This window comes from Montipora foliosa, chromosome 2 (genome assembly GCF_036669935.1).
Source record: "Montipora foliosa isolate CH-2021 chromosome 2, ASM3666993v2, whole genome shotgun sequence".
In the NCBI taxonomy this organism is placed as follows: domain Eukaryota; kingdom Metazoa; phylum Cnidaria; class Anthozoa; order Scleractinia; family Acroporidae; genus Montipora; species Montipora foliosa.
The window spans coordinates 54,712,051-54,724,550 of record NC_090870.1 but is presented as its reverse complement, the minus strand read 5'-3'; the positions used below and the strand labels follow the sequence as shown (position 1 = coordinate 54,724,550).

At 36.2% G+C, this 12,500-nt stretch overlaps 3 protein-coding genes across 4 annotated transcripts in view; 2 read left to right on the top strand and 1 right to left on the bottom strand.

Moving 5' to 3' along the window:
* Nucleotides 1–6,126, top strand: part of LOC137993582 (uncharacterized) — a 10,032-nt gene extending 3,906 nt beyond the window's left edge. Inside the window, exons 4-9 of the mRNA XM_068839523.1 lie at nt 1,099–1,169; nt 1,639–1,684; nt 1,819–1,874; nt 2,680–2,752; nt 3,534–3,690; nt 5,278–6,126. Of these exons, the coding sequence (XP_068695624.1) occupies nt 1,099–1,169; nt 1,639–1,684; nt 1,819–1,874; nt 2,680–2,752; nt 3,534–3,690; nt 5,278–5,548 (674 nt within the window). The 3' untranslated portion in view covers nt 5,549–6,126. The remainder of the gene's footprint in view (nt 1–1,098; nt 1,170–1,638; nt 1,685–1,818; nt 1,875–2,679; nt 2,753–3,533; nt 3,691–5,277) is intronic.
* Nucleotides 5,406–12,336, bottom strand: LOC137993584 (DNA repair protein SWI5 homolog). Of its 2 annotated transcripts, XM_068839527.1 has the most exons (7): nt 12,203–12,336; nt 11,918–12,049; nt 10,969–11,005; nt 7,338–7,456; nt 6,008–6,099; nt 5,765–5,848; nt 5,406–5,542 (listed from the first exon to the last, which is right to left on the bottom strand). In XM_068839527.1, the coding sequence occupies exons 1-6, from the start codon at nt 12,289–12,291 to the stop codon at nt 5,784–5,786; spliced, it is 534 nt and encodes a 177-aa protein (XP_068695628.1). In that variant the 5' UTR covers nt 12,292–12,336; the 3' UTR covers nt 5,406–5,542; nt 5,765–5,783. The 2 variants fall into 2 exon arrangements, with proteins under 2 accessions (XP_068695628.1, XP_068695627.1); XM_068839526.1 differs by lacking the exon at nt 5,406–5,542 and having other exon boundaries at nt 5,766–5,848; nt 12,203–12,334.
* Nucleotides 12,337–12,414: 78 nt separating this feature from the next.
* LOC137993579 (outer dynein arm-docking complex subunit 3-like) overlaps nt 12,415–12,500 on the top strand; it is a 12,098-nt gene continuing 12,012 nt past the window's right edge. The window contains exon 1 of the mRNA XM_068839517.1: nt 12,415–12,500. This exon is cut by the window's right edge and continues 65 nt beyond it. Coding sequence (XP_068695618.1) covers nt 12,499–12,500 — 2 coding nt within the window. The 5' untranslated portion in view covers nt 12,415–12,498.

The window sequence follows — 12,500 nt, the reverse complement described above, 5'->3', positions numbered from 1 at the left end:
ATCCATTAGCTGCAATTAGCATTATAGCCATAATTATTAGTATAAATACACATCAGGTGATTATGCAAAATCGCACGCTCTCATTGGCTCGCTATCTCGGATTATCAGCCGATAATCACCTCAATGGACAAAATGGCTGCCAGTAGTTGCTTTGCCACTGTAAGTGAAGATGATTTCGCATTGAAATGTTTTTTTTTTGTCTTTTTTGAGATAATCACCTGTGAATTTATACTAATTAAAACAATTATTCGCCTCAGGCTCAGTGAATATAGGTGAATATTCACCTCGACTTCATGTTGGTGAATATTCATCGATAATCACTTCGCCTTTGGCGAATAATTGTTAAAGTGGTACTACGACCAAAAAAAAATTTTGTTTTTCCTTTGCATTTCAAAACTATGTTAACTAAACACTAACTCACCCAAGTTTTAAGTTCTGATTTTAAAGACACCTGTTTATTTTAGCTGGAATTTTCTTATTTATTGGTCTGCCATTACTAACTTTAAAATCTTGAGAGAGCTGGGTCGAGGAGAAAATGACGTCAAACACTCACTAGTTTAAGAATGCAATGCGTGTATACGCGGCCTAATTAATATGCAGCACAGGGGTTTCGGCTTTCAGACTTTTCAACCCGTGTTTTGCATATATAATAAATTGCGTTTACACGCTGAAATTTTAAGCTAGTGAGTAGATGACGTCATTTTCTCTAGATCCAACCCTCTGAGGTCCAATCGGCCAGTTTTGAACTTGAGTAATGGCGGACCATGAAATCCAAAACTTACACTCAAAATAAACAGGCTTTGGATAAAACTCAAAGCTCAAAATTTTGCCAGTTAGGTGTGAAGCGAATTAACACGCTTTCAAAATCTGAAGAAAAAAAGGAAATGATTTTTTGATCATAGTACCACTTTAAATATTGAGACTTAATTTCAAGCCTTTACAACTATTATTCTTGCTTAGAGTTGAAAAGGAAAGGAAAGGATAAAGTGTCCAGTCATTCTAGCACTGGAGCGCTAATTGGGGACACTAAACTGAAATTAACAATTCATGCAAATAAAGTCAAACAAGTTAATAATGACAATCCCTTTTTAAATGCAGTACCAAGGTTGGACTCAGCTAACTCTGTGAAGAAAAGCCCAGCGCAGAGGCAAGCTACACCACCAGTTCAAGTCAGTGACACATAACTGTTCTTCCTCTCACCTTATGAGCAATGTTTTACAATAATATTTATGCAAGCACGCATAACACAGTCAAGTAAAAGACGAGTGTCTGTGTTTTTGTGTCCGATTCGATTTATGAAACAAACTGCAATAGCAATAATTTAAATCATTTTACACAGTACTACAGTATAAGGCCTGTTTGTTAAACTATAACTCAGAATAGCTGCACAGTAGTACTTTTCAGTTTCTACATTGGGGATACAACTGCTATATTGGCAGAAAGAAATGAAGAATATCCTTTGAGTAATATCAGCGTTTATTGTGTTTATAGAAACAGCAGAGCAAGTGGTTATCAATAAAAAGAGAATTTATCCCTTCAATTTATAATAAACACTCTTGCATTACATGTATATGTTCAAATGAAGTACATGTACAGTGTATTCTCTTGTCGTAATGGATTTTTTTTTTACTTTCATAGACACCTCTGCCAGCTGTGAGAAATTTGACTAAACAGAAAAGCCAAGGTAAACAGTCTTCTTTTTGCATTAAATTTTAGTTTACAATAATATTGTAACCATATAGGTAAATTGAAATATTTGGCATCATGGAAATACCCTATAATTAATGTTGCTGTTTTTTCCTTGTCATCTTGCACCAGATAAGAACATTTTGAAAGACTTGGAAGAAGCCAAAAAGCTTGCAATTAATGACAAGGTATTAACTTGTTTGTAAACAGTCTAAAAATAGGAAAATTTGTTAAGAAAATAGTAATCTGCATGATTGTGACTGAAAAAAGAAATACAATTGAATGGACTCTGAGGGAGCCCATTCTCTATAAGCCTGCTGGCTTCTTTTGGGCTTCCTCGCCATGAGATTGTAAACAGTAAGACTTTTTTTTTTCTTCTCTCTCTTGTACCCCTTATGGCGAATAAATAAATGAAATGAAAATGAAATGAAATTTTGTTTTCCTTCTGCATAAAATTACATTGTTAAGGCTCTTGAGATGAGCAAAATTCAAACCTCAGTTGGTATTAATAAATTAATTTTTATTAATATATGGCTAGACAGTGTTTCTGGTCAATATGATGCACACTCTGATTGGCTAAGAGCCAATTATTGGCTAATTATGGATTATGCACATTTAGTTTTTCTTCTTTAATTAAGAACCGTTCTGTTAGCCATATGAATTAAACAACTTAATAACCTTGACTGTTCAGTCGTTACAGCAAAATTCTCAAACCTCGGCCTAGCTGTATTAATCTCGCTATACAACAAGGCCTCCGTTCGAGATTTTGCTGTAATGACCTCACTTTCGGTTATTAAGTGGTTATTAATCGCAGATTGGGGTGTTAATCTATTATGTCTCAGTGCTATAAAGTAAACTTGACACCTTATAAGCAAAGGTCACCATAATTACTATAATAACTATCATCATTATTATTATTATTAAATTATTATCATGATTATTAACCATGATTTCAGTTCTTTTTTCTAAAACTCTAACCTTTCCTTTTCTTAGTCCATCAAGAAGTCTGTTCATCCCCACTCACTGGAGGCAGTCGAATCATGGCTAAAAACAGCTACACACAAAGGTTCACTTTGCTTTACTTTTTCCTTATAAATTATCCACACCATACTCGCACTTGATTGCAAAATGATGGAATTCAGCAGTAAGAGAGCTTTCTTGAGTCAGAAAAAAGTGGAAGTGTTTCATGACCATATTAATTGCAACCAATTAGAGCGGTTTTCAAATGAGTGTCGTAAAACCAAAACCAAAGTAATTACTTTGGCCAATCAAGAAGGACAGAGACAATCCATTCAACCAATCAAAACTCAAAGTAATTACACGTAGCCGACACAAAGAGCGGGAAAATGTGCAGACACGAGCCACAATTGGTTTTGGTTTCACTTCTGATTGGTTGAAAAAGTGGTGCAAGAATTTTGAACCAATCACTGAGTGAAGTAATGCAAACCCAAAGTAATTATCTAATTACTTTCAACACTCAACTGAAAACTACTCTAAACCTGGCCTGAAGAGCAAATTGGCCCACATTTCCATTACATTTCTGGGAGCTCAAGCCATTTCCATTTTAAGGGTGGTATGGCAACCTGACATTCTACAGTATATTTTAGCAACATGACCACTACTTTAATTAATATGTCAGTCATAACCATAATTAGTTAATTATAGTTAAATAATTTTTCAATGTTTTGATTTATTGCATATTACCTGTAATTTAGCCATGCATTTTTCACTCTTTCTATAAAAGGAGTAACAAAATGAATAATGTAATGTATGTACATACTTATTATAAGTTGTTTAGCATTGTAAAGAAAGGTCATGGATCGTTTACTTTCTCTTTTGGTTTCAAGAACGTGAGCTAGCTCTCAAGTTCTTCAGCACTCTTTCTGGGGTAAAAACAGACAAACTGGAGATGCTCAGCCAGAAATTAAACAATGACCACACTGAGAAAAGCTGTGAGATCTGTGACAGTGGCAGAATTGAGGAAGCTCTACAAGCACTTGCCAGGTATATTTACCTTCAATATTGCAGCCAGAAGGTCCTTGTTTCTAGAAGATTCACAGTTATCAGGGTTATTAAAAACAGAAACCCACACGTGGATCCAAATGAGCTAATCACAATGCTGAATGTGCTCATTAGATACACTGTAGTAACTCTCTTGAGAAGGATTTTGTGCCTTTTTTTGTCTTTTGACATTTTTGAAGGACTGAACTTTGATTGGCCCAACACATCTTATTTTTTGCTTGCTTTTTTAAAAGTTGTTTTTCCTTTCCAAATAAGGCATTTATTTGGACTTTTGCTGTGCCATTTGCTGATGTTTTATGCCAAGCACTTCTGAACACTGCTTGAACAGTAAAAATGAAATTGAAATTGAACTTTAGGTACAGTAAAATTGAGCGTATTGAAATTGGCCTCTTAAAAAATAAGAAGACTTTATAGTGACATAATAATTTATTACACACAAAATGCACATAGTCCTTAAGAATTAAGTATTAGCAATAACAGCATTACAAACTTCTATACAGGCTAATAAAATAAAATTATTTGTGACTGTCAAGATGATAGATCTAGTTTTTTGATTTACCAGTATCTTCAATTCCTAGGTAGAAACACTTGGTTAAGAATACGTCAACATTTCAGTTCTTTGTTTCATTCACTAACATTAACCGTTGGACTCCCATTCAATCTGATTTTACTTGTCAATGGGGAACCCCTGGGAGTCAATGGGTTAATAAACATTTTGATGCCTTTAGTTAACTACACTGTACTTTTGATACATTTCGTAAGTTCTTTGTTCCTTAGTAAGGACGGTGCCTACTAATTAAAGATATTTTTCCCCGGTGTGTGATTATGCAGAAAATGTAGATCTTAACAAGTGTTATTGAAATCCAAAAAGAAAATTGGGGGTAACCACGCATTTTTCAAAGATAATTCATGAATAATATTTGTAAAAAGCTTTAAAATACAAAGCAATGTATGGCGTTCTTTCTCAAATTGAAGCTTAATTATCTGTCAAAAATGCATGGTTACCCCCAATTTTCTTTTGGAATACCAAGAGTACTTACCAAGATCTACTTTCTCCGGATAGTTTTAAACCGCGCAAAAATATCCCTGTATTAGTAACCACTGGCGATAGGAAATCTGAGTATCTGGAGACGTGCAGAACGTATGCGCAATAACAATAGTAGGCAACGTCCTTAAGCTTTGGAAAATTTGATCCACTGTCCTTAGATTAGATCAAAATCTTTATCGAAGATATTTTCCCCATAATAGCGAATGTGAGATCACAGTCGCGATAGTAAAATGTTTTACTATGAACACTTCCATAGACGTTTTGGTCCAGGAGGTCTTTAGGGTTTGCAGCTGATCTGTCATTTTTCTTTTGGCAAAAAAAGTAGAGATGAAACAACAGGCAAAAGGACAAAGTTTAAAATTTACTAATTTAATTGATGTTAATGAACTCCCTGGCTGAAATATCTTTTTTTCATTTAATTTAAGGGACTTTATAATATCAGTTTTTCCTCTTTTGATTTATACTTATTAACATTAATTTTTATCTGTAACACTGTTCATGATTTGTTCCCTGGGCCACAGAAGTAATACTGTTTTGTCACGGAGCAAACTTCTCTCCAATCCAAAGAGGACCCCAGACATCACCAAACAGTCATTCTACCAGAAAGCCAGGCAGCGGCTGCCAGTACATTTGCGTCAACAGTATCAGACTTGGCACCACTTGCCTGTGTACAAGGTGTCCAGTGATGCAGCTATTAATAAGAGTGCAATGTTCACACAGACAAGCAGGAAATATGGGCGGCATTTTACCATTCATCCAGAGTGGGGACTGCACAAGCCTATTGTCCTGTAAGAGGAAACAATTGACTTGGTGAATGATGCCAAAAATATCCAAAAACTTGTGCACAGAGAAAGTAACAATATTATATTCAATCCATATAAATTACAAGTATCAGTAAATAAATTATATGGCCCATCTTTCTGCTCAAAATTGCTACAGAGGACTACATTTTCCTCATAGTTTTGCACTTTTCACAGATGCAATTTTCAACCATTAAAATTGTCCTACCTGAAGGATTAACCAGAAACTAGTCATCAAGGTCCAGTCCAAACTCTTGATACATAGCTTTTGTGGTTGTTCCGTCTATCTCAGCTTTTAATATAAAAAGTAAACAAAATTGATGAAAAGAAAACTTACTTACAATACTGTAACTACTGATGTAATTCACAACTGGAAAGAAATGGCTGCAAAGTGTTGTGTAATGTCATTCATTAAATAATCACTTCATGGACGAAAAAAAGATTTGGTAACCTAATTTTCCAATGATTAGCTGACCAACATCCTTGATTTCATTGTATTCATGAAGCTTGTCTATGTGCTCCTGTAACTCTCCTTCACAGTATCTAATAAAAGCAAAACAAAAATGATAATGCTGTGATTATTTTTTTTCCCAGAATTGTCATCTTTCAAAAATTAATGCTGGTATTTGAAAACGTAATTATTATCACAAAAGTTCAATTCCGTCCAGTTTGTTCACTAATATTACTGGGTGTCTTCCTGTGATGCCAGCTTGATCAGGTGACTCCACAAGTAAAATAATGTTTTTCTCAAAGGAAGGAATGATGGGTTGGCAAGACAAGGTACTACATGTATGACATCATTCATGCCAAAGAACAAAAATTAATCATTTGCATGATAATTGGGATTTTAATGAGTGGTCTCGTAGAATGATGGTAAAATAACATCACCAGAGGGTTAATAATAATAATAATAATAATAATAATAATAATAATAATAACAATAATATCAATAGTTGTTATTGATATTAATCATTAAAACAAAAAAGAAATAATTACTCCTTACAAAAGTAATTATTGGTTTGTTTGAGCAAGGTTCCTGAAATGAAAGACTTGTATTTTTTTCCACAAATTTAATAAGATGGCACATTCACTCATTTTGTGGTACTTAGAGTTAACAAATTAAATATCTTTCTACATGTGTCTGTCCAATCCAAGTAAAATTCATGTAAACCATAGGATTTGCTAGGTTTATAAAAAATTAATATGAAATACCAACAGGTTTAAAGTACAGGTCACTCATTATAAAACCTTTACTATTGCTAAACTTACGCCTCGTTAGGCCTTATAAGAGATGTTTAGCATAAGGCCACGATGTATGTAAATGATCTGTTATTAGTGGACTTAGTGGAAATACCCAGGGGATCTGTTTGTATTTCAAAGGAAGTTATTCGAGCATGTATCGTGTTTGTGATATGTCCTGTTTTGCAAGTAATTTTTTGAGCCGCGCATTCAGAAACTAAATAAAAAACACTGGAAAGCCAAGCTATCGAAAACCTGCTGGAACTTTGGCAAAAAAAAAAAAAAAAAAAAAAACGAAGAGGCTGTTCCCCATAACTAAGTGCAACTTAAAAAGAAGAATTGGTTGATTTTAGTTTCATTGTTTTTGACATCCAACTTTTGATATTTGCTCGACATTTTGTCTTCAACAATATAAAGCTCACCTCACTCTCTCTCATTTTTCCCCTAATCCCCTGGGTATTTCCACTAAGTTCACTAATAACAGATCATTTACATACATCGTGGCCTTATGCTAAACATCTCTATTAGGCCTATCTACCTACTCTTTACTGAGTTCTTCCACTTCCTTATTCAAGACTTCAAGCTTTTCTTCTAATGTTTGAATCTGGTCAAGCAATGATGCTTTTTCCTCATCAGGTGCATGTAGCTCTCTGGATTGAAGCTGAATGTTTTTTAGTAAAACAATATCACAACCAACTCAGCAGACAAAAAAAAAACATGTTTTATGGCTCTGTTTAATAGGTGACTCACAAGGTAGCAAAATTGACCAATTCAGGTCCCAGTTGTTCAAAGGTATCCATTTAAATCTGTCCAAAGATTTGCTCAGTACACGTAACTGTGAATATGCATAAATAAGCACAAGTAGAGGCAAGTACAAAATCTTTTGCCATTACATGTAAAGTGATGTTCACTTTTAATTAACTCTGGATAGTGATCCACTGGATAAAGTTATCCAGTCTTTGAACAAGTGGGGCCAGATCTCTATTTGTTGAGAGCACTTAATAATAATTAACAATGATTTAGATAAACATATACTGGCAAAAACTAACGATAAAAGCGTCTGACGTTTCGGCGACATTCTGGTGCCATTGTCAAGGGAAACTAAATTAAATATGCGATCTCAAGAGAAACTAAGAGTCCAGAGTCATTAATTTGCATGAGTTAGACAAAGACCTTAGCGTGAATTGAGTCTGATTGTACATTGTCTTGTTAATGAGATGTTACTCATTAAACAATTAATACGACCGTGTTTAAATGTACAATCAGACTCAATTCGTGCTAAGGTCTTTGTCTAACTCATGCAAATTAATGACTCTGGACTCTTAGTTTTTCTTGAGATCGTATATTTAATTTAGTGTCCCTTCAGTTGACAATGGCGCCAGTATGTCGCCGAAACGTCGGACGCTTTTATCGTTAGTTTTTGCCAGTATATGTAAACTTCATAATAGATAACTAATTTACTAATGCACTGAACCCAAGAATGATGGACCTTGACAGAAGGTGGTGTAGAAGTGTGTTGTTTGTGATCTTGACAATAAGGAAGGTGCCTACTATTGTTATTGCGCATAATTATGTTCTGTGCATCTCGAGATACTCGAGTTTCCTACAGTTGGTGCTTACTAATACAGAGATATTTTTGCGCAGTTTAAAATTATGTGGAGTAAGCAGAACTTAGTATTTACTCTTGGTATCCAAAGCGAAAAGTAGCAGTAACCATGCATTTTCCAGAGATATTAAACGATGCCACACATTGCTTTGTATTTTAAAGCTTTTTACAAATATTGTTGATTAATTAATTATCTTTGAAAAATGTGTGGTTATGCCCAATTTTCTTTTTGGATTTCAGTAGCACTTGTTAAGATCTGCTTTTCCCACTTATTCACATAACCACAAAATTATACCTTTGAATTAAAAGACACCGTCCTAACTCTAAAGATGACATCTCAGGGATGATTAACTTTCATCCAAGCATCAGATACTACAGTGAGAGTGAGTCTGTGACCTCAATTATGCTTTGATGAGACTCTTTGTTAATTAATTAACCAAGACAAGTGAAAAAGCAAATGAAAAAAGCATACATGTGTATGGTATGCATCATTACATCTGGTGGGTTGAGTAAGACCAAATACAGTGTAGCCCCACTTTCTATACATTAAAATAAGGCATCATCTCTAGGCTCTGGGGAATCAATTCACACAAATCCTTATATTTGTTCCCTAGAGCCTCGACATGATTCCTTTTGTTTTGGACTGAATTTTAATACATCAAAATCAGTCTTTTAATATGAAGAAGCCTTGGAAAGGAAGACATCAGCTCTTTGCTTAACACCCAGTACATGACACTTCCAGACCCCTTAAAAACCAACTTAAGTACATTTTGTGTAACTGTTTGAGGAGGTGGGGGAGGTGCGGTGGCACTTGACTCTGGATCGAGTGGTCCGGGTTCAGGCCCTGGCCGGGGACAAATTGTGTTGTGTTCTTGGGCAAGACACCTTACTCTCATGGTGCCTCTCTCCACAGGTGCATAAATGGGTATCGTATTTACCTGTGTACAATACGCACTTATTTTCCACTAAAACAGCTCTGAAAATTGAGATGCGTATAATACACATGGAATTCATTGTTTTAGACGTGTGTCCCTCATGAACATATAAACAAAGACACATTGGTTTTTGATTGAAAAGTAAGGCTTAAAAATTTAGATTCACTAATAAATTAACCTTCCTGTTTAAATGAACAACTGATCAACATAGCCTTCACTTCTGAGCAATTAATTGAAACATCAAAATGGCCACGAAACTCACTGGAGTTTACACTTCCGGTCTGATAAATTATACTCGTTAATTTCACTGAAGGCAATCCGTCCATGTGGTGCACTGGGGAGAAGAAGAAGAAGAAGAAGAAGAAGCCTGCTTATTTATGCTTTTGAGGCTCGTGTGACTGAAAGCATAAAAGCAGCATTTGCAGAGAAAACACCAATTTAGCAGTAATTCTTGGCGGATTGACCTCTGTTCTGCAGCCCCTTAATGTTTCTTTAAAAAAATTAATAAACCACGTAAAGATAGGGTTCGGAAGAGGTGGATGGCGGATGGAATCAATGGCCACCAAAAGATGCCCTCAGAAGAAATCATCGCTTTATGTGGATCGTTGGTGCATCATGACATAATATCCTTAAGAGATGATTGAGTCATATTTTGTCAAGTATGGAGTGCTAAAAAAACCTTGATGATACACAAGACAATCTTGTGGATGGACAAAAAAGATGAACTTGTCGATGATGAATCTTGTGCGAGAGAACTGTTCGATTTTGACAACAAGTTAGAGTTTGTATAAAGGTTTCAGTTTTTAAACACTTTACGTCTAGGCTTATTTACTTTACTGTTGTAAGTAGCGGAACAAGTTTTCTTATCCAGGAAATGGATTTTTTTCACGCTAGTTTTGCAAGAACAATTTCTCTGTTTTCTGCTTGAACCTTTTTTTTCAAAAATGCAGTCCAAAATTGTGGTGCGTATTATACACAGGTAAATACGGTACCTGCGAATTTAATGCCGGGCGTAACCCTGCAATGGACTGGCATCCTATCCAGGTGGGGAGTAGAAATACTCTTAGTCGCTTCATGCCACAGAAACCGGATAAGCTCCGGCCTAATGGGCCACTTGGCTGGTATGCAGACTTTACCTTTTTTTTACCTTTGAGGAGGTGGGGTGGTCAAGTGGTTTAAGGGCACTTGACCCGGGTTCAAATCCCACTGTAACCACTGGTTTGGATTTGTTTCTGGTTGTCCCGGATTCAACTCTACCACGCTTTGTAAATAGCCAACTGATTGCCTCCTGCCAGTTGGGGTTCTTAATTAATCATGTTTCTGTTAAGTTCACGGGCCGGTTGCTCAAAGCATGGTTAGCGCTAACCGTTGGTTAAGAGATATCAAACCTATAGGTTTCCATGGTATTTAACGCCGTTAGCGCTAACCATGCTTTAAGCAACCCGGGCAAGATTGTTAAAAGTAGGGTGCCTGTGACCTAGCTTGATAGCTAAGTGCACTTCCACTATAAACAAAGCATTTACATTTTTTGACTGTTGAATACCGACAATTTTCGATTTCTGAATTCTTGAAAGTAACAGTAGACAGTGACATGTCAACTTGTACTGTAAACTGAAGACACTAGTTACTTACAGGAGATTTGAAAGGCCGACTTAACTTGGAGCCACTCCTAGTAAATGAACACAAAGAAAACCTGTTATTCAAAACACTAAATCTCATGAAATCATTCACAAAGTAAAATCAACATCTGCCAACAACTTTTGTACCTGGGCGATCCAGGCACAGGCAGCCCAAGCTTGATGTACAATTTTTAGACCTTGTATGGGAAAACACACTTTGAGCTTATAAATGCTAAAATAAGCTGTAAATGTAGAAATAAAGTTTGGTTACCTCTACATACGGTTGTCCTCGTCTTTTCTGTGGAATCGGAGGGCAAACTTGAGTCCGTTTTAGACGGGTTTGTGGCTTTCGAATTTTTGCGATGTGGTTAGTTGTCATTTCCCCTCATATAGTTATCCGCCAGAACTCGCTGTGTGCTCCAGGAGTTGAGTTGATGTGATAGGAAATTTACCTGGCCTTAAAGCTGTGGTGTTTTTATGGCAATTTGGACCGTTGCTTTGTGATGCGAGAGCAATTTGTGGGGCAAGATCGCCGCGAGTCACCAGCCTTTCTTCTCTTTATGAGGGGAATTGACAACTAACGACATCGCAAAAATTCGAAAGCCACAAACCCATCTAAACGGACACAAGTTTGCCCTCCGATTGCACAGAAAAGAAGAGGACAACCGTATGTAGAGGTAAGCGAACTTTATTTCTCCATTTACAGCTTATTTTAGTATTTATAAGCTCAAAGTATGTTTTCCCATACAAAGTCTATAAATCGTACACCGAGCTTGGGCTGCCTGTGATCCAGGCAACCTTACTTTGTTGAGGATAAAGGGGTTTAGTTTTATGCACCAGTCAAAGTAAAATAAGCCTCATTGGCTGTCGAAACTAAGGGTCTTTTGTTCCTGTGGTTAGCACATTTGAAAAATAAAAGCAACGTTTGTGAACAGATTGTCTTCCCTGTTTGTGCACATTACCTTGAGGCCAGCGATGACCGTCTCCCTGTAAACGTTGGAGTTTTCTGAGTCTTTGAAGCGATTTGCGATTCACTGTCTGAGCTATTTGCCGTCAACAAGGAAGGCTTGAAATCTTTTCCAGAACAATTAGATCTGTTTCAAAAGGAAGATGCCTAGCTTTTAATAATAATAATTATGGCTATAGCCTTAAAACGCTTTTAAAAGATGATTCCTGGATTTTAATTAGCAGTACAAGTAAAAAAAATCAGGTCACTGCTTGTAAAAATAAAGAGAAGGTATACTGACATCCTCTTCCGGGCTTCTAATGGTGCAACTTCTCTCTCAGTTTCTATTGAAGGAACCTCTGTTCCACAAGAAGTGTTCTTTGCCGCCATTTCTGTTTCTAAATTTCGAGGGAAGGCGCGCTTCGCTTTTCCATTGGTTGACAGATTTTGCGACTGCGTTCAACGGTCAGCCATTACTGGCGTAAGCACAAGCGCACATTGCGCTTGGTCGCCTTGACAACGGAGCAGACGAGAAGGGCGAGAAAACAACTGTCTTCACAAGAACATTTGATCGATCAAGGGTATACTAGGGAAAAAAT

Excerpts from the sequence above, each read along its gene's own strand:
- LOC137993584 (XM_068839527.1), bottom strand. The coding sequence starts at position 12,291 with ATGGCGGCAAAGAACACTTCTTGTGGAACAGAGGTTCCTTCAATAGAA. Across the intron at positions 7,457-10,968 it reads GTCGGCCTTTCAAATCTCCT|CTTCAATCCAGAGAGCTACA; the intron begins GTAAGTAACTAG and ends AAAAACATTCAG. Across the intron at positions 5,849-6,007 it reads GCTAATCATTGGAAAATTAG|CTGAGATAGACGGAACAACC; the intron begins GTTACCAAATCT and ends TTATATTAAAAG.